Raw genomic sequence first — 18,650 nt, forward strand, 5'->3', positions numbered from 1 at the left:
CACCCCATGCACACCCTATGCACGGAACAAATAAGGCTTATATGGTATTTGAGAGTTAGACTAATTTGTGACATTTAGTCAAATATCTGACTTGATTCGACCTCTTTCCATTCTATGTTGTGGTTCGTCAATTGGTCTGGTTGCATTGCGAACCAATATGAACGATACAGCCATGGACTTAGGTGAGAGAGCCAACAGAAGAACGAAGTTGTTACATAGTGACGATGGAAGAGTGATTTCTTTTCATTAGATAAGACGACAAGGACCATTCTACGTGATATGCCGCTCAACCCTTTTCCCTCGGTGATTATGCCTCTTCTACCACAAAGAAAGTTTTTGAGCAATCCTGATCATGAGGCTCTGACCACCACGAATAATGAGCCTTTACCCATGTTGGTATCACCAGCTAGGTACTGTGTACACAGTTAAGTGGACAGTTTGTGCTTCTAAGCAAAAGTTGATTGATTCGTGTATGATAGATGTATGTTCCAGGTCCTCGTCCAATGCCCCTGAATCCGTGCGGGGGCAGCAGCTGAGCAAGATTACGTACAATATGTCTTTGCTTATTCTGACGGGAGGAGGGCATAATCTAATGGATAAAGATAGAATTTCTCTTTTACGCTGCGTCTTCCAAAGATAGCCGCTGTTTCTTGAGCGTCGTGCTCCAGTACACCTGTATGGAACCTTTACTCCTCCCGGGGAACCTCTGATCAAATCGCTTAATCACTTCCGACCAGGAAAGAGATTCTTCCTCCCTCAGCTGCACCAGAAGGCTATTCTCTTCAAATGACCAAGGTAATCCTTTTCTTGAGGAACAAGTATTTTTCCCACGGACAACTTTGGCACCCGCGCTTGATTGTTCAGCTGATGAAGACGTGATTCCTTCCTCTGTCAAGATACCCTTCGATGATGATGCATTCTTTGAGCGGGAGGGCATATGGAGGCATTGAGACAAAGCACCCTCAAACAGCCAGGACAAGAACTCTAGTCGCTCCTCGACCGGTAGAGAAGAGAACTGATCCCGAAGAATAGAAAACGACATTGTAACGGGGCCGCTTGCTCGAGCACTCCGGCCAGTCCTATTCATGTGGCGATTGTCCACAACGACAGCAACCTTGCTGATTTTGGACTGCTGCCGCCCGGGTTTCATCGCCCGTTGCGAATTCGGTCGCATGCGGCGGCCACGAACAGATTTACCCAACGAACGAGAAGGGGCCACAACTTCAGAGGTCTCTTTTCTTGCTGGGGTCGGCTCCATATCTTGGAAATGATAATCGTCCAGGATTGCCGGATCAATTGTTGCGTCACAACACTCGCTGGCCGGACCAGTACTTCCAGCCTTACCAACATGAGACTGCTGACTGGTAGTGCAAGCGAGCCCTGGATCACCCGATTCAAAGTTGAGTGGGTACTGAGACTCCGGGCCCAGATTATCACAGTTTATTGGATGGTCCTCGTCTCCAGAGCTTGGTAAATCCTGCAGATGCAGAATATCATTGAAGTCGAACGCCTCAACCCCGGGGTTAACGCATGATATCTGATCCTCCACAGCGGGATGGTGCTGATGCTGAGTGTTTGTCTCCTGTGGTAGGCTGTCGTTCAAGCAAACCTCCACCGGCGGTCGGGGAGGAAGAGGGTGTCGCTCAGATTGATGAGAATGAACATTTGGGTTCTCGGAAGCCGAGTTGGTAGAATTGGAGGGAGGCGAGGTGGCGGTGATCGAGATAGGACTTGGATATCGACAAATATCGAGAGAATCCCGCAGAGGCTGCGCTCTGTCCTGGAAAGGATTCCACGGCCGGAAAGATTCCAGGCGAAAGCTATCGACTGACATATTGTGCGAAAAAAAGGCGGCTGAGCAAGTTCACGGCATATGGGGATTGGGGCCACTCGTAGAAATAGAGAAACCGAGATCGGGAGTTAGGGCAAGGGGCAGTGGGTAGGGCACAGTTGGAAGGGGAAGGGGGAAGATGGGAGAATTTGGGAGGGTTGGGTTGAAGCTTTGTCGTTTGGGTGGAATTGTGGTCTCTTTTATAGACTGCGAGGCGAAATCCGCCTACTTAACCGCGCAGACGACGCCGACCAGCTCCAGCAACCCATGCCGCTGCATCCAAAGTTGCCAGACCATCCTATTTTCGCATCCACGAAGCTAGAATTCCAACCAATCTCGATGATAGCCCCCGACCAATGATCTACGTTCACGGTCGTCGCCAGCTCCGCCTCCATTTGCCAGACTGCGTGATCGTGGGGTCTTGCCGAAGCCCGGCCAGGAATTCACCTCATGATGCGGAATCGACCTGGGTCAGGCGAGCTTGCGGTATTTTCGCCATTGGTTCGCATCACCGTTGCATGCTGTCGAGGTTCATCGATTGGGTGAGGATGGACAGGAGAGGCCGATGATGACGACAACTGCGAGGTTAAGGAGTTTGGGAGAAAGCCGACGAGAGTAGGTCTGCGACGCCAAGGGCTGCACAATGTAACCTCCGATGGTTTTACCTCCGACGGGGCGTCAGATGAGGCCGATGAAGTGGAGCACGGAGCATCGAGGAAGGCAACCAAGGAGACTTCGCTTGTTGCGAAGTCAGAGGGGAAACAGATCTTCAGCGTGAAAGACTCGGACTCGGCCGCAGAAGGCAACCGACATAGCTTTGCAGCGAGACCCACGGTGGCTTGTTTGGGAAGAGATCAAAGGTAGATTGACGCGCAATCACATGGTGTCAAGGACACAATACGGTGGAGGAATGGATCATCTTAGCGTTTCGGCGACCGGGCGACTGGATCGCGGCATATCCGGCGAAATGAAAAGGGGCAGTGCATGGGGCTGAAAGCCAATGCGCAGACCACGGTGGGGGCCGAGAAAGAAAGGGGCCGAGGGGGAAAGAAGGGGGAAAGAGAAGAGAAAGTGCGTCGACGAAGAGGAGGAGAGGGCGATGGGTCTTTTATAGATGGATGGCAGACCGGGAGGGCGGTAAAAGCGGCGTGGGAGGCGCTAAACCAAAGCGGGACTGAGGTGCGGGTGCCATTCCCGAAGCGGCAGGGGGACTTCGAATTCGGGCAGGCGGTGGGACGGGAGCCGTTTTCGGCCCCCCGCTCACCGTGTCAATTAATACTACGTATATAGGCTTCCCTTTTCCGCGATTCAAAATATTCTAATCTCTTTTCGCCTATATCTAGGACTCCTAGTACTTCTTTAGGTCGCCTCGACGTTGCCGAACTAACGCCTCTCTATACTCCTGCTTATTAGCCTAAAGTTTCTCTTAATTATTGTCGGATTTACGGGGTCAGCATAAATCCTTCAGCGTGCACAAGCAAGCAAGTGTGCACGGTTGGTCAAATCAGTATACGATTAGCGAAGAATGGTATAGGTCAGGTCAAGCGATAGAGGGAGGGGGGTCGGCAGTATTAGATTGATAGTAGTCAGGTAGGCAGCGTGCAGTATTAGACTACTATACAATCAGGTAGGCCTAGAACTCTCTCTTAATAAGGTCAGGTCAGACGGTCTAATCGTAGAACGTCGGGATCGTGATTGTGCGATTCAGCCAAGAACCCACAATTATGGAAGAATGACTATCCACAGGAAAGGGGTCGGCAGTCTTAGATAGGCAGTAGTCAGGTAGGCAATATGCAGTATTAGACTAGAGCTACACTATCAGGTAGGCCTTGGTCTCTCATGTGAATAAAAAGAGTGTCAGACTTGATTCAATTCAGCTATGGAAAACAGGCAGTATTTATAACTTCATGAAATCGAGGCAATACGTCAGACTAGAATCTTATAGAAATCAGGAGAAATAAAGTGTTGAAGCTCTTTCGTCATGTGTGTAAGTTGTTGATGTCAATCGTTGAAGATCGTCGTCACGTGTACGTTCCGTCGCATTCTGTCACGTTCGATAGCTCTCATAGGGCTTATACACCCACTCATGTTGACAGGGGCTTATACACCCACATATGTTGACAGGGGCTTATACACCCACATATGTTGACAATTATTGTTTTCTTTAGAGATTTAGATATCTGCTTATATTTTTACTATCTTAGGTAATATTAAAATACTCTCCTTTATATAAGTAGGTAAGTCTAAAGGCAGACCTAGTTCACAAAATTAGCTGTAGCCTTAGAAGTATTTAATATATTTTGTTTGAACTTCCTTATTAAGTATAGTTAAAACTGTATTTATAGAGGAGTAGTAGGCTTAATAGTATTCTAGGAATATCTTAGGGTCTTAATAAGCTAGAATTTAGGAGACTAGCGCGGAGCTATACCTTTCTGTGCTATACGTTAGTAACTAGACTACGTTTAGTAGAATTAGTATTAAAATAACTTACTTTTAACCTCTTCGGCTAGATTTCTTCTAGTATTATATATAGTCGGGTACTCGCTGTATCCGGCTGTATTAAATATTAGATAAAGATATTAATAGAAGTCTTTGTGTGTAAGAGGGATATCTTAAGGTCTGTAGGCTGTGTTATTCCGAAAAATAGGCTTTTTTAAATAGCTTTCCTTCTATTATAATAGTATTTCTCTATTTAATAGATTATATTTTACTAAATCTGCCTTAGTTTTAATTCCGAAAAGAGCGCTATATATTAGTGTAAGTCTAAGGAGTAGATCGCCTAATACGAATTATAGTTACTTGCTATTACAGATACCTATTCCGAAACTAGTTTTATCTTAGCTTTCTAAGAGGGAGAAAAAGGGATCTTTCTGTTATATACTATATAGTCTAGATCTCGATTGTTCTTAAGCTAAACCTAGTTTACTCTTTATATAACTTCCTAGAGAGTAGTAGATAAACGAAGTAGGACTAAGTTAATATACTAAAATTATAGTTTAGAATTAAACTAATCTTTTAAGATATAATTTACCTACTTCGTATCAGAGACCTCTTTCCCTTTTATTCTTATCGGAAGGTATAAAGGACCCGACTCTTACGCCTGTAAAGAGGTATAATTAAAGAGCGAATAATATTTAAACTTTAATTAGTCTAGGAATAAACCTTTTATAATTAGCCCTCTATATTAAAGAAGCTACCTTTAAAAAGTCGTCTCTTTTAAAGTTGTACTTCTGTTTATTCCGATTTACAACTTTCTCCTCTTTCGTTAAGGTGTTTTTATCTACTATATACTATCGACAGTAGAGTTAGTATTTACCTCGGAAGAGAGGAAAACAGGAACCTATACTATATATTTCTTTTTAATCTGTCTTAGGGACCTTAGTTTTAGTAACCTCTTTAAATCTACCGAAAAATCTCTCCGCGTACGCCTTAGTTATTCTTATAGTTAGTTTCCCGCTCTTATTAAGTCGGCCGATAATCGAGTCTGTATACTAGCGAATAAATACCTTTACTATCTTATAGCTTAGAGGGGGGTAGCTAGGAATAGTTTCGTAGTGTTAAAATCTATTTTCTAGGTCTACTGTAAAGCTAGAGAAAAGTTAGTCTTATTACTAATTAATAGTTGTATATTCTGAACCTACTTAAACTAAAGATCTAAGGTTTGTTGATATAATTCTTTAGTCTTTAGGAGCTTCTTATCTTTGTTCCGAACTTCGTCTTCCTCCTTATAAGCTCTAGGGATATATCTATTTATCTACCGACAGAGACGCTGCCTTTCTTTAGCTTAATCACTAAGCCTAGCGAAATAGGCTTTTCGGCCTATACTCAGATAGTTGTCTGACTTAGAGTTGAAAGCGCAACCTTTTAGGAAGGGATTAAACTTTAACACAGGTAACAGGATAGAGGGTTATATAGGTTATAGGATACTAAAGGCGGATTAGAGTCACCCTTTTATATTCGAGAGATTACAAAGTCTGTGTGATACGTAATAGAGTAATAACCCTGTTTAACTGTATCGCCCTGAAAAGAGCTAGCTAATTCCTATATTAATGCAATAGTAGGAATACAGTCCTTTAGTTAAACGGAGGCACTCAGCTTCAAATATAGGCGCGCTAGTGTTCACAGAATAAATAACCCTATAGACTATACCAATTCGGGAATAGCTAGAAGGACGCTAAGATACCAACGCTGATTAGACGTGAAAGCATTAAAGGGTGAGGAAGCACTGAGTGATTACTAAGCAGTCCTGATTAGTCACTAAGCGGTCACTGAACGATCACTGAACGATCACTGAGCATTATTCATCTATCACATGACTCTCCTGGATTAATCACTGAGCCTGAGCCCGTGCTGACATTTACTCACTGGGCCTGAGCCTGAGCGCCCTCATAAAAGCAGCGACAGCCGAGATAGGAAAGCCCCACCCGCCAGACACTATCCGGTCTATATAAGTGCATATTCCGAATACTTTTGAAACTTTCACTGTACCTTTTAGGAAAATTATTGAACTTCCATCAACACAAGATAATTGCTTCCACTTGAGATTTAGCAATCGTCTTTCAACTGATCATTCGAATGCTAAGTCGCCGTGTGTGACGAAGAATACTTCCAAAGGCCGGTTTAGCGATCTCATACTTGGCCTCTTGACGACGATGAGTCCGTTGAGCGTGACCTCTGGTACTTGTTAGAGCCAGCTTAAGTAGTATGGCAGCGTATGCTGAAGGGGGAACCAATTGCATTAATAAATGGTCGACTGATACAACAAAGAGCTAAAGAGCGTAGTAAACAGAGGGCATGTTAAATACCCATCTGTCGTTTCCGATAATCGGACGAAAGGACGGATAGTAAACTCCGTCACTCCAGTGCAATGCTGTTATGGCAATCTAACGATAGCCGAGTTCCCTTTCGATGGTAAGAAGGAGATGAGAACGGCCGGAGATTATTGAACCACAGACCAATGTTCTACTCGCGTGACAGTTAATTGGCTGATCTGGAATTATCCGGAAAGAAATTCTTTACATCGCCTCCAGCAGTCTAGTACTCTTGTCATTGTGTCACGCGAACATTTGTTTCCAAGGCCTGGCAGCTTCCGATAACGGTTGATATACGAAGAGGCTGCGACACTTGAGCTTCATTGGATCTTAAATATATTCCCGCCTGTTAGGGCACGAATAGTGTGTTGAGATTTTAGCAGTCTTCAATGCCGCTGAGACCTTAGTAGATAGTAGGTAGTCCTCCCTGACGCACACTAGCCTTATACGGTAACGTGAATCTTCGGGAAGTGTGTATAGCACACTCCCACTCAGGGGTTATCTTAGTTATAGACATCTTCAATATTATTCAATTGCTGGCATATGCTATGGCTCCTAGACCCTATCCCTCATCTCAACATAGTGCACGTAAGGACGCTAGTGCCTAGGGTCCGGGGGTTAATTGGTTCTCGGTTGCTCCTCAATTAGCTACGGCCCCCGCGCCTCTCATCACCCCGTCAAGTTGAATTAATTGAACTTGTTGGGCTTGGTTGTGATAATCGATTCTAAATTGTTTAATAGGCGTTAGTGATCCGCTTGCCCGTTTACTACGTTAGGTGGTTTTGGTTATAATGTGATTTATCGAAGCCGTGGATCAGATGGGTCTGTCCCATAGCAACGGGCTAAAACATTGCTCTTGTTTCGGCGGCTAAACGATCCGCTCGGCCGAGTCGGCGTGACCCGAACCTAATTGTTAGGTCTGAAAGTTGTATTGCGGGAATGCGAACCAAGGTTGGCTTAACCTCTTATTTAAAGTTCTAATTTCGGCGCAATTAATCTGATGTATATTTTCTGGGAACGGAAAACCCTACAACTAGAGGCTTTATAGCAACTTAGACTTGTGAATAGAGAATTGCGCAATCCAAAATATGTAGCCAAATAAGTCCATTCTTTCCGCTGATCAATTTCACTCAAGTACCTCAGATGGGCAAAATTGCGTGCGGGGCGTGACGAGAGCGAGGGAACGCAGCCAACAATGCATCCTCCCGTTCCATGCTAGATCCCTTCTTCCGACATATTCACTTCAAAATCTAGACTTGCTCACTAGACGTCAGTGAGCGCGGCGCGTCCAGACGAAAACAGTGACGGGGACAGTTGAATAGAGTCTTCTAATAGGATAGATCTAGGACCAGAACACCTACAAGCCAAGTTCCAGATATTTGTCCGGGCAAACAAACTTACGACCTGAGCCTATTGGATGTTAAGAAGCACACGAGAAGGAATTCACTATAGTCTCAGGACTAGCTGTATAGGTGCCGTGCTACGTATGCTTTTGAGTGATAAACTTAATTTTATTGCACTTTGAGGTGTTGGTAGTAAATGGTTACAGCTGAATGTGACTTTTAAGGCTGGTAGATAACCGAAAGGTCAAGCGGCAATAGGCTACGATTTCGCGAACTGACGGAAAAATTTAACTGGGTGTGGTGTCAATGCCGACTTTTCCACACTCACCTGGCGATAGCATAATGAGGTCATAATAAGATCACAAGAACAGATCCAAAAAAAGGTATTTACGTGGAAATCATTTCATTTCTACCTGCGTAAAGAGGAGAAAGATATCACCACTAAAGTTCTTTACCTGCATCTAGTGCTAAATAAGCTTTTCAATATTCAAAATCCAAAATTGAATAGTATACAGCAGGAAGAGATTAGCCTTTCTCCCACACCCTCTACCGAGACTTAGTCGCCACGAATCCATAATAGCCTATAAAAACGCACGCCAGATGATGGTAATAGCGAAACCGCCACTGGGGATGCCTGGTACTTCACGTGAAATTGGGGCATGGTCCTAAAACTGGTTGAAGCAAAATGTACGCTGTTTCCAACAAAAAAAGGCTCAATATCCGGTGTCCACGGAAGACGTTTGCGAGCCGAGGAATGCTGCTCTGTTATTGGACGGGCGAATGAGTTTTATTACAATACTTCGGACAACCACTTCTCATGACGACGATAAGGGTACTAGATTTCTATAAAGCAGGACTAATCGCACCTGCTCAAACCACAACCGAAGTTCCTCCTAGTGGCTTCTTTTCTAGTCGCATTTTTTTCTGTTCCTCATCTACAAAATGCCTATCCCCCACTATGGCGTTTGGGTTGGCCGGCCTACCAGATATACCGCCGAAAGGGCAAGGGAGGACCCTAAGTCCCCGCATATCCACCTTAAGTTCACGGACGGGTCCTCGAAGGAGTTGGAAGCTGCTTTAAACGTCAAGTCAATTGACAAAGACTCTCGTCTTGTATTCTGGCTGACGGATGACTTCTCCAACTCTCCCATTATCGAGCAACTTTCAAAGCTAGACGAAGGGTTCCACCTAGCCCAGTGGTCAAGTGTAGACAACAACAATAACAGCGGCATCGAGGGCCACCGCCGTAACCGTCACCACCAGGCTCGTCGGCTTGAATCTGACCTACACGGACTAGACTTTATCCGCACAGACGATCTTATCAACATTAAGTCCGGACAGGTCTTGCCACACGACATCCCAGGTGAGAACAATGACATTTTGGATAAGATGGAACCTATCCTCAAAAGTGCAATCGGCAAATCAACTACCTATATATTTGGATCATCCTTTGGATCAGGTATCCATGATGTTCACATGAATCAAGGCAGTTTACCTAGGTTTGACAATGGAATCTATGAGGATGGGGCTATTTTGTTCCAGTACGACGACGGACACTGGGAAGGAGTCTTTTTGGCTTTTGCGTCGCAGAGGATCCCAACTGATCCTAATGGTGAGCCAGAGGAGGATAGCAATACATTGGCAGATATTCTTGGTTTTTAAATGCCACCAAAGCGTTAGTATGATGGGATAGTGAATTATTTTGAAGTGGACTAAAATGATATGGATGTTCTATGCAACACACCTCTCAGCTGCGCACTCTTCACCTTGCAGTTGGATTTGTATTCCCAGCACGGGGTCAGATTTTGGAAGAGACGTTTGAAGTTCACTTGGTTGGAATAAGGTAGTTCCCAAAGAAGCTGCTTTTGCAACCCAAACCGGCCGTGTAGCCCCAAACTCAATCGTAATCAGCATAACTAACACTTTCAGATCCAAACAATATCTACGTTCTTGTATGTTTGAGAATATAAACTGAATTTAATATCTAAAGCGGCAGCGAGCTGGCGAGCTCGCCCCTTACACCAAGAAACCTTATTGTGACAGCCATGGCAGGCAGGTCACAAAGTGAGTGAAGAGCCGTGGTCTAGAGTTACCGGAGCAATTATTGCCCTGCGCAATGGAAGGTGACATATGAGTGAGGGATAAAACCGTCACGAAAGGTATCTTGCCTAAGTTTGCAGAAGCACGAAAGAGTGAATTGGTTTGTCGATCCATGGCAGATAGATGAACTAGTAGCAATTATCGTATAATAGATATCAGTAGGGGTTACCCCGTGGTAAGGAAGGGAAAAGCAAGAGCCCTACGCCCCACGTTGGTTGACTACCGACTCCTACCCGAGACAAGAAGGTCGAATAAAACCGCAGACGAACCAGAATACAGCGAGAAGGAGGGGGAAGAAAGAAATAAAGCAGTAGAAGAAGCAGTCTACTGGCTGGACTATTGTTGACACTTTAACTTTGAATTTCTGTGGAGAACGTAACCGAATGTAGACATAATCACCTGTGGTAGCAGGGCGCGCAGGAGAGGCACTCCCCCCTTCCGTCCTTGCCCTATTCCCTCGCAATCTCGTTGCCTTCCTTAAATAATACAAGCTCATACGTGGTCTCTACACTGATTGTAACTCCTGCAAGGGGTCAGATAAGATGACACAATCAACCAAGTGTACTACCGGGAACGCTCAAATGTTTCTCTTTCGCCATACTAATAATTATTTCTATACGCCAGAACAAGAATATATCCAATAGCTTCCTTACTGGCCGTAGCAAGGATTCTAAGACCACTGTTACAATGAATAGAACAATACGAAGCAACAGCTTAGCACAATATTCACAATAGCAAACAAAAATCTAGACGAAAGATACCTGCCTGTAACCTAAAGGCACCCACCAGTACTGGGCTCGTACCCCATATCGATTATCCCTTGTGTGGGTCCAATATAATACTGTACACCGTGGCTACCGCAATAAATCTACAATTAAAGTTTCTTCTCCAGATGGCTTCCTTGCGGAAGCCAGGTCAAGGTCTCCATATCCGTACCGCTCCATAATAAGCTCCGTCTTTATTGGGTCCTCTGCAAGGAACCAACTCTTGCTCTCCAAGTATGCGGCTAAGTTAGTCGGCTCAGCCGAAGCTATCGCGGGATCTGTCGTCTTGATATAAGCCTTGACGATGTATTCGATTCCTGTCATTGCCGAGTTGAGGAGGGGCAAAATCTCAAGATATAGCGGCATCCCCTTCCACAGGCCAATGGAGCGGCTGACCAGGACGGGGCCAAAAATGCGTACAGCTTGGATATCTGACAAAACGAAGTCCTACACAAGAGAATAATACAGAAAATTCGTGATCCATATGTCACGGGCATCTAAAACCACATGCTACCTATTCGTTGCTGTCCAGACATTTTCTGGCAAGAGTGGCTATCATACTCTTCTTGTCGTTATAGATGGCTCTTATCGGAATTTATGATTAGTCACATGCTACTGTGACCTTGAGAATTTTTGAAATCAGTCAATACTTCCGATAGTGGGAAGAGAGGTCCAATCTGATAAAGGCGATGCGACCAATAAAAAATAGGACAAATGAATCGAACCAATCTTACTAAAACAGATAAAACTGCATATAAACCGAAATGCTGAAAACCAAGCTTCCGCTATACCGACTTAATAAAAAACGGTAAGATGTTTAGAGATGCTAAGAACTAAGAATACGAGCTTTCAAATTGTATATAATTTATACCTATATAATATTATCTGCGCTCTAAGGTGGACATAATTGCTCGATTTTCCTATATAGAAACTAGTCTTAGTAGACGGAAATCTATACCTTCTACGCGATCAACTAGGATGAGCAGGAAAACATGTTCTATAAGGCGAGTAAGGAAGACACGGACGAGCGTATTCTGCACGAATAGTAAGGAAGAAATAGAAAGGCATAGGATTAAGGGATTTTAGTGCTAGGTCTAGAGAAAATATAGCGCTCAGGCGTCCTGATTTGGAATTACATTTTATTTATGATATCGTATAGGGCCAGTCGCAAACTACATCTTAAATAGCTTTGCAGTCCGAATACAGCGAACGTATAATCAAGTGTATTCGTAGAAACTTATGGCGATTTAGAAACATTAGCACTCTCACAAATCGATTTATTCCGAGACACACTATGATACCCCGAATTATAAATGCCCTATATGATCATCTAGTTGAAAGACTAGCCCTTTATCTAGACGAGATGGCTGTTTTCCCGCGGGATAAATTCGAGACCACGGTAACGACCTCAGGCATCCACAGAGCTCTCGTAACCCACGTTTAGTCTAAGAGGAAGAGTCCATAGAAAGCAAGAGAGCAAGTCCCTTAAGTGGGACTTATCTACCTATTATGTCGGACCTCCATTCGTATTACCTAGTCTACGTTAAAGAATCTACGTCTAATGAATGCGCTGGTTTTGAACGAACGAGGTGGCCAGCTCTTGGCTAAGGCTCATATACTAGTGTCTCGGCTCTATCGCGACCAGCGACACCAGATATAGTACTGCTAGCATATGCTAAAGATGGGTTAGTCCTTACGTGTCTTCTGTAGCTCGACTGATACGGCGACGTTCGAGAACTTCATTGGTGATTTTCTCCAGCATTTTGATGAATAATGTATTTTCCATGATTCTGAAAAGATATTGCAGATCTCTGCTGATGCTGTTGTGGGGTTGGGAGATCTGCCACCATACTTGCCAGTCCTCAATCCGATTGAGGAGGTCTTCACGTAACTTTAGGGCGTTATCAAGCTGAAATAGGGCTACGTTAAACACTATCCCAGCCAAGGATCTTCCTCGAATGGTGTATAAAAGTTGTCGATGGGAAAGAAGACAACACAAGAGGTCATTTTCAACATGCCGGCCTAAAGATAGAAGCTTTGGAAAGTTAAGTACATATTACGGTATAAAGACAGACTACGAAACGAAGTGCATAGTAATACAACGATCATTATGACTTCTCATCCATCATTAAAGATACACCGTGTTTCTAGCAGTTCATAACAGTGACGTCGAGGACAGCCGCAGCCTAGTCGCATTTAGGGAGTTTTTCTAACTTCGTCAGTCATGTTCAAATACCAGCAAGATGTGACATACTGCTCGAGCAATTGCTATCCGTAAAGTACCCATTAACGTAGCACGTCGTTCCCAGGGATGTGACTTGATCCCAGGAGCTACTCCCATTAGCATGCAGCTCGTAATAACCCAGTATTGAACCTACCAAACACCATTGAAGCAATCGCCGTGCTTCCAGCACGCAAAGGTGAGTCTATCTCCCTTAGGAAACCCAAAGATTGCGCCTGCATCTAACTTCGCATCATACCGGCAGTTGACATAGTGGTCGACATTGACGATTTTGCAATCCTGCGCTGATGCGCGCTTTCCAAGGTCCAGTTCTGCATCTACTTCAGCTTCGGGGTTCGTGACGGGGGCACCAGCGGCCAGGATGGGGAGGAAGGCGACCGCGAGACCGAAGAACTTCATCTTGTTTCGTTAACTGACGCTTGTTCTATTATGAGAGACCATTGCAGAATAATGGTGTACTTATACATTGGAATTTTCATAGCCTCGTATTACCCAGCCCACTTTCTCGTGTTCCCGCTATTCATAGGCAAATAGCGCACTTTATCCGAGGTTGCATTCTCGTATCCACCCATTTTTAGTATCTTTAACATTGGAGGTTTAACATCGATAATAAGCAGTGGCCCAATAGCGGATGTAGAACACTTGTTTGCGGATTTTTTCACAGAGAAATTAACGAAATGATAGGCTTGAACAAAATATTTGGATCGGTCGGAGGATGGCGATAGTTGTAGGGCTTCTCAGCTTCAGTCTTCACAGAAAATGACAAGGTCGGAGCATAGTCTCGCCTGGCTCCCTTAAACGGTGACGCTCGATGACTCGATAAAATGTCTTTCGAGCGAAAAAAGTCATGATAAGATCCTCTCTCTAAGGCTTTGTAGACGGCGTTATGGGAGCTTCCAGAGAGCGAGTGGATGGATATCAACGCCCTAGGCTGGGCTGAGCAGATCTTGACGAGGAGCATAGAGGCTGCACCCTCTATGGCGTTACGGGTGAATTACTATATCTTACGAAATGTAAAAAGAAAGGTTTATGTTTATTACCTGAGGATCTGCGACTGAAGGTAATATAGAAAAGCGTGCTTCAGGGTAGAGCTGGAAAAATAATAGTACACGAGAATAAGTGGGAAATCTGATTTCGTATCATACTCCGGAACTCCGTCGAATCTGCGGGGTGCTCGCTACGAACAAATACACCGTCAAAGCAAAACGCCAACAGCGGACGTAACAACGAACATTTCCGCCCGTCTAATATATTGATGAAACAGGGCAACGGACACAACAGCCCTGAAAGTAGGGTCTGTCGTTAGTCAACCTATTATCGCCAATGTCCTTTCTGCCACAAGAGATGGCACCAGTCTTTGCTCGACCTGCCTTCCTATTTGTGGAACTCCAGACCGAGATCTTAAGCGACATACTTAGCTGGATTGCAGAGCGTGGGTGTTTATTCCAAATTATGCAAATGTGTCGCCTGTTCAGACATATGATTGAACCACTCCTGTATCGCTCTATACATTTACATCTACCATTAATGCCCACATCGCGAGACTCCCGTGGGGGCACCTGCAACCCAGGGCACCTCGCCGGGCTTATTGGTGCATTGGCTGCTCGACCTCAACACACTCGTCTTGTTCAAAAACTCTATCTGCAGCTTTAAGATCAAAATCTCGAACCTGTTTGCACACCTTCAAGAGCTAACTCTAAGCCCGCCTTCCCCGCATTTGGATCTTACTGGCATGCTGTTCCTCAAATATCTACGAATTGACTTTGGTGCCATGGTCTATCATCCTCAACAGGTACAACAGGTACAACTTGTTCTGTATCACTTCTGAATTCCAACTCTTCGTATCCTACAAATCGAATCGCTCGGACTCGAAAGTTAATTAGTAGATCTACTTCCATTATAGAGGCACCAGACGTCACCTATTATCGATCTTCGCATTCATGCCAATACCGATGTGGACCAATCTGTTAGCATTTTGATTACCCTCCTGAACTCTGTGAAGCCTTTGAAACGATTCACGCTTAACGCCGAGCTTGATGCTGCAGTATCAATTGTGGTACATGATTGTTTGTCCCTGGGTGTAATTCTTTGCGCCCTGCGGCTCCACGCGGACACACTCGAAGGCATAATCATTGCTGCTAGTGATGGTGGTTCCATTCGTCGGACCACACCAACATGCAGTATCATACTTTTCTCTTCACTCAGGAAATTGGCAATACCAATTAGTTGCTTAGAATATCGCGAAGGATCAAAATGCGATCTTGTATTACCGCCAAAGCTCGAAGAGCTACAGCTGCAACAACAAGAATGCTATGAAGAAATCTCGGCTTGGTATTGCTGTTATCAAGGCCTGAAAGCTCTGGCCAAAGGGAAGCGCAATGGCTTTCCCGAGCTAAAACTCATTGTTTGGTTGGACCAAATGTCCATCGCGTGGTCTGAGTGGTCGGAACGAACCCCTATACCACCAATTGGAACCCTTATTCGTACCTTTGAAGAAGTGGACGTCTTATTTAGTTCGATTACGCATCCTTCTTTTAAGGGGTCGCCTTTCGGTAAGGCATTCTGGCCTCTCCCTGTAGGGAATAATATGATTACCCAGTCATCATTATGTCATGTATCAATGCGTGTATTTAGTATGAATTGTGCCTATCCAGCTTCCAAGGATTTCTCTCCGAATGCCGGAAGCAACATTTATTGATAAAAGACCAAAAGCATCCCGTTCAATCCGTCGTATCTATGCAATATTCATTAGCCAACAACCTACAGCGGTCATTGCTCCTTGCAGTGTCAGTCAATCCTCATGATCTTCCCAGGACACAACATACTGGTAATTGGTAAAGACGTACTAGCTTATCACATAACAGCTGCATAATCATAGTAGACCCCTTATACGAGTCCTCACTGACAGTGTTAAGCTCTGTATGGTGAGTCAGGTGCGACACGTTAGTTTCAGTAAGCAACGTACCAGCAATTGCATCATCAAACGCCTTCCTAGCTAAGTTGCAAGCCACAAAAGGATGATCCAAGATCTCTCAGTAAAAGGCCGAAAAGTTTACGGCCACGGCCAAAGGAGTGGAGGTGTAGGAGTTAGGTGTACGAAGGCACCTTCTTTCGCTTCTTTATAGGCCTTAGCAGCATTATCGGCGTTCCTTTCTTGTTGGTCATGTATAGAACTCTCGGCGAGGAACCAGTAGGAGTCAGCCTTCCTACATCAAAATTCAGCAACGTCATGTTACACCTTGGGGCGTATGCTAAGAGCTCATCATACGAGCATTTTAGAGTAAAGTAAAACATTTTAGATTCGCCAGAAACGGCTTCAGTTAGCAACCAATTATCAACAAGTTCTATAATATCGTTGTGGACAGTCTCGAGCTCCATTTTGATAACCTTTCGGTACTCCTGGACTCCTGGACAAGCTTTGCCTGCACCATTGCCGCTTTGCTCTCCTGCTTCAGCTCGATTGAGCTGGGCTATCTCCCCGAGACACGGCGAAGGTCGACAATTTTCTCGTAGGCGAGCGACAGCAGTTTACGCTCATTGACAGACAGTTATTGTCTAAACTGAGAGACCTTCATGTGCTTGACCGTATCTGTAGGCAGCTCAAGGCGTTAATACGAGGCTCCTCGTAAACGACTAATGCAGCCAATATACCTTTGTATCACTCTGTCTGTCTGGTAAGAATTGCCATTTAGACATGATCATCGCTGGCGACCATGATTTGTTCGGGCTTTCTAACGTTCTATGCGGTATTGTGTTAGCAGCTTCATTTCTTGCCTTAGTATCTAGGTTTTCAACGATACTAGTCAGTTAAATATTCTATTCAGGTTCGAAGAACCCGTATCAGCTTTGGTATGTGCCAAATTGAGAGACGAAACATACGCTGGCAACGATACAAAACGTGGTAAGAACAAACTCCACGGAAGAGATGAAGGATAGGATCATCAGCGTGTACTCGATTCCCCGCTATTCGTGTCCGAACATCCATCAACCATCTTCACCCATGGAAACGCCCAATACCAGCCCATACGTGATTTCCTTGATTTGGCGGATGGCTAGTGTCTTACACCCTTTGTAAAAAGCGACATCGTCAAGTGACATCTTAGTCGGATGGTTTTAAGCGACGTAATTTTGGACAGCAACAGCGGCATGACGGCGGTCATGGGTATCACACGGATAACTGCACTCGTAATATGATGAACGTGTGTAATTGGGCGAATCCATACTTCAAGACCTCCTTAGTGGTCTCTAGAGCGAATGATTTCTGTCTATTTTTCTGTCCTGCTAGGGAACTAAGTCTTCACAGCAAGGCATTGATTGGGTCCCGCTAATGAATTGAACAATTAATGTCTAACAGCGACGTCATTGAACTGATTTCTAGTCGTGACGTTGCTATCGGCCCGTGTTGGTACTATTATTGATGGTGTAGAGGTAGGCCTTGACGCCGATCTTGCCCGTGCGCAGCTGGGTGCGCTGTATAGATGTTAGAAATAGCAAAGAACTCTACATCATCCCGCTGAAAGTTAATTCGTTTGATTCATTTGAACCCACCCTCATTAGCCGCGTTATGACCTCTTTTTCTCCAAACATGGACAGGCCTAGCAAACCCTTCTTCGTCCCTCTCAAATTTAAGTATCCTCTCAAATCCCTCCGCTTTCAACTCATCATCAAACGGTGGTTTAATCTGGATAGCCTTATACGTCTCTCTCAATTCTTTATTTTTCTTCGAAGCCCTCGCATAATTGCTCATAGGCTGCGGCTCAACGACGAGATAACCCTCCTCATTCAGCATTCTTCGTATATGCGCAAACAGCGTCAATATCCCGGCGTCCCCGTTGTTCAGATGAATCCACTTTGTCACAGAAAGCAGTAGGACGACGTCGAACTTGCCCAGCGCGGTACCCTTGTACGCGGAGACATCAACAAAGTCAAAGTGCTCGAATGTGCAAGGTCCGTCCGGGTACGCCGCCTTCGCCTGCTCGACCAGCCATGGGTCGATATCGACGCCGACTGCAGCAGCCGCGCCACAATGCGCTATCACCTCGTAGGTCAGTTTGCCGGCGTTGCAGCCGAGGTCTATTACTCGCGCGTTGTGGAGGATCTCTGTTGGAAGCATTGAAAGGCGTTCGTCCGGGACGGTGGGCGCCCGGAACTTGGCGTAATATTGGTGGTAGTTGCCATGGCGTGCGGCGAGATGCGTAGCTTTGAAGCGCTCTGCTCTAGAGATTTCTGTTGCAGGGGGATGGTCATGGCGTGGTTCCGCCATATTTGGGATATTGAACGAGCGGAGAGGCACACGTTCTTGATTTTATCGATTATGCCGAGATGAACATTTGTAATGATGTGGCGAAGGGGAGTTCAAGCTTCAACCTCTCGTGATGCCAAAGTTTTCAATAGAGGTTTGTAGAGTTTGCATGTTATTAATGCCTGAGGCACAACTATCAAGTCGGAAATAAATACTGCTTAGTAAAACATGGTGCGCACCAATTGGATATCAACAAGTCTGAATTGCTATAAAGCCCCTATCTGGCAATTTAACTAGTTAACTTATGTGGGCATAAT

The 18,650-nt window shown here is 44.9% G+C and overlaps 5 protein-coding genes across 5 annotated transcripts; 1 reads left to right on the top strand and 4 right to left on the bottom strand.

The window, feature by feature from the left end:
* Nucleotides 1-616: 616 nt before the first annotated feature.
* N7473_001869 (SANT/Myb-like DNA-binding domain-containing protein) lies at nt 617-1,834 on the bottom strand (the record flags this gene model as incomplete). The annotated part of the gene is made up of 1 exon (XM_057147809.1): nt 617-1,834. The coding sequence occupies one exon, from the start codon at nt 1,832-1,834 to the stop codon at nt 617-619; it is 1,218 nt and encodes a 405-aa protein (XP_057011463.1).
* Nucleotides 1,835-8,927: 7,093 nt separating this feature from the next.
* On the top strand, nt 8,928-9,647 carry N7473_001870 (YukJ family protein; the record flags this gene model as incomplete). The annotated part of the gene is made up of 1 exon (XM_057147810.1): nt 8,928-9,647. The coding sequence occupies one exon, from the start codon at nt 8,928-8,930 to the stop codon at nt 9,645-9,647; it is 720 nt and encodes a 239-aa protein (XP_057011464.1).
* A 3,576-nt stretch (nt 9,648-13,223) lies between these two features.
* N7473_001871 (uncharacterized protein) lies at nt 13,224-13,490 on the bottom strand (the record flags this gene model as incomplete). Its single annotated transcript, XM_057147811.1, has 1 exon — nt 13,224-13,490. The coding sequence occupies one exon, from the start codon at nt 13,488-13,490 to the stop codon at nt 13,224-13,226; it is 267 nt and encodes an 88-aa protein (XP_057011465.1).
* Nucleotides 13,491-15,882: 2,392 nt separating this feature from the next.
* Nucleotides 15,883-16,629, bottom strand: N7473_001872 (14-3-3 protein; the record flags this gene model as incomplete). Its single annotated transcript, XM_057147812.1, has 5 exons — nt 15,883-15,915; nt 15,938-16,082; nt 16,148-16,240; nt 16,360-16,556; nt 16,579-16,629. The coding sequence occupies 5 exons, from the start codon at nt 16,627-16,629 to the stop codon at nt 15,883-15,885; spliced, it is 519 nt and encodes a 172-aa protein (XP_057011466.1).
* Nucleotides 16,630-17,480: 851 nt separating this feature from the next.
* On the bottom strand, nt 17,481-18,354 carry N7473_001873 (uncharacterized protein; the record flags this gene model as incomplete). The annotated part of the gene is made up of 2 exons (XM_057147813.1): nt 17,481-17,561; nt 17,677-18,354. 2 exons carry the CDS (start codon nt 18,352-18,354, stop codon nt 17,481-17,483), a joined length of 759 nt encoding a protein of 252 aa, XP_057011467.1.
* Between the last annotated feature and the right edge of the window lie 296 nt (nt 18,355-18,650).

This window comes from Penicillium subrubescens, assembly GCF_028828155.1.
Source record: "Penicillium subrubescens strain IBT 31985 chromosome Unknown utg000002l_segment0_segment0, whole genome shotgun sequence".
NCBI classification, from domain to species: domain Eukaryota; kingdom Fungi; phylum Ascomycota; class Eurotiomycetes; order Eurotiales; family Aspergillaceae; genus Penicillium; species Penicillium subrubescens.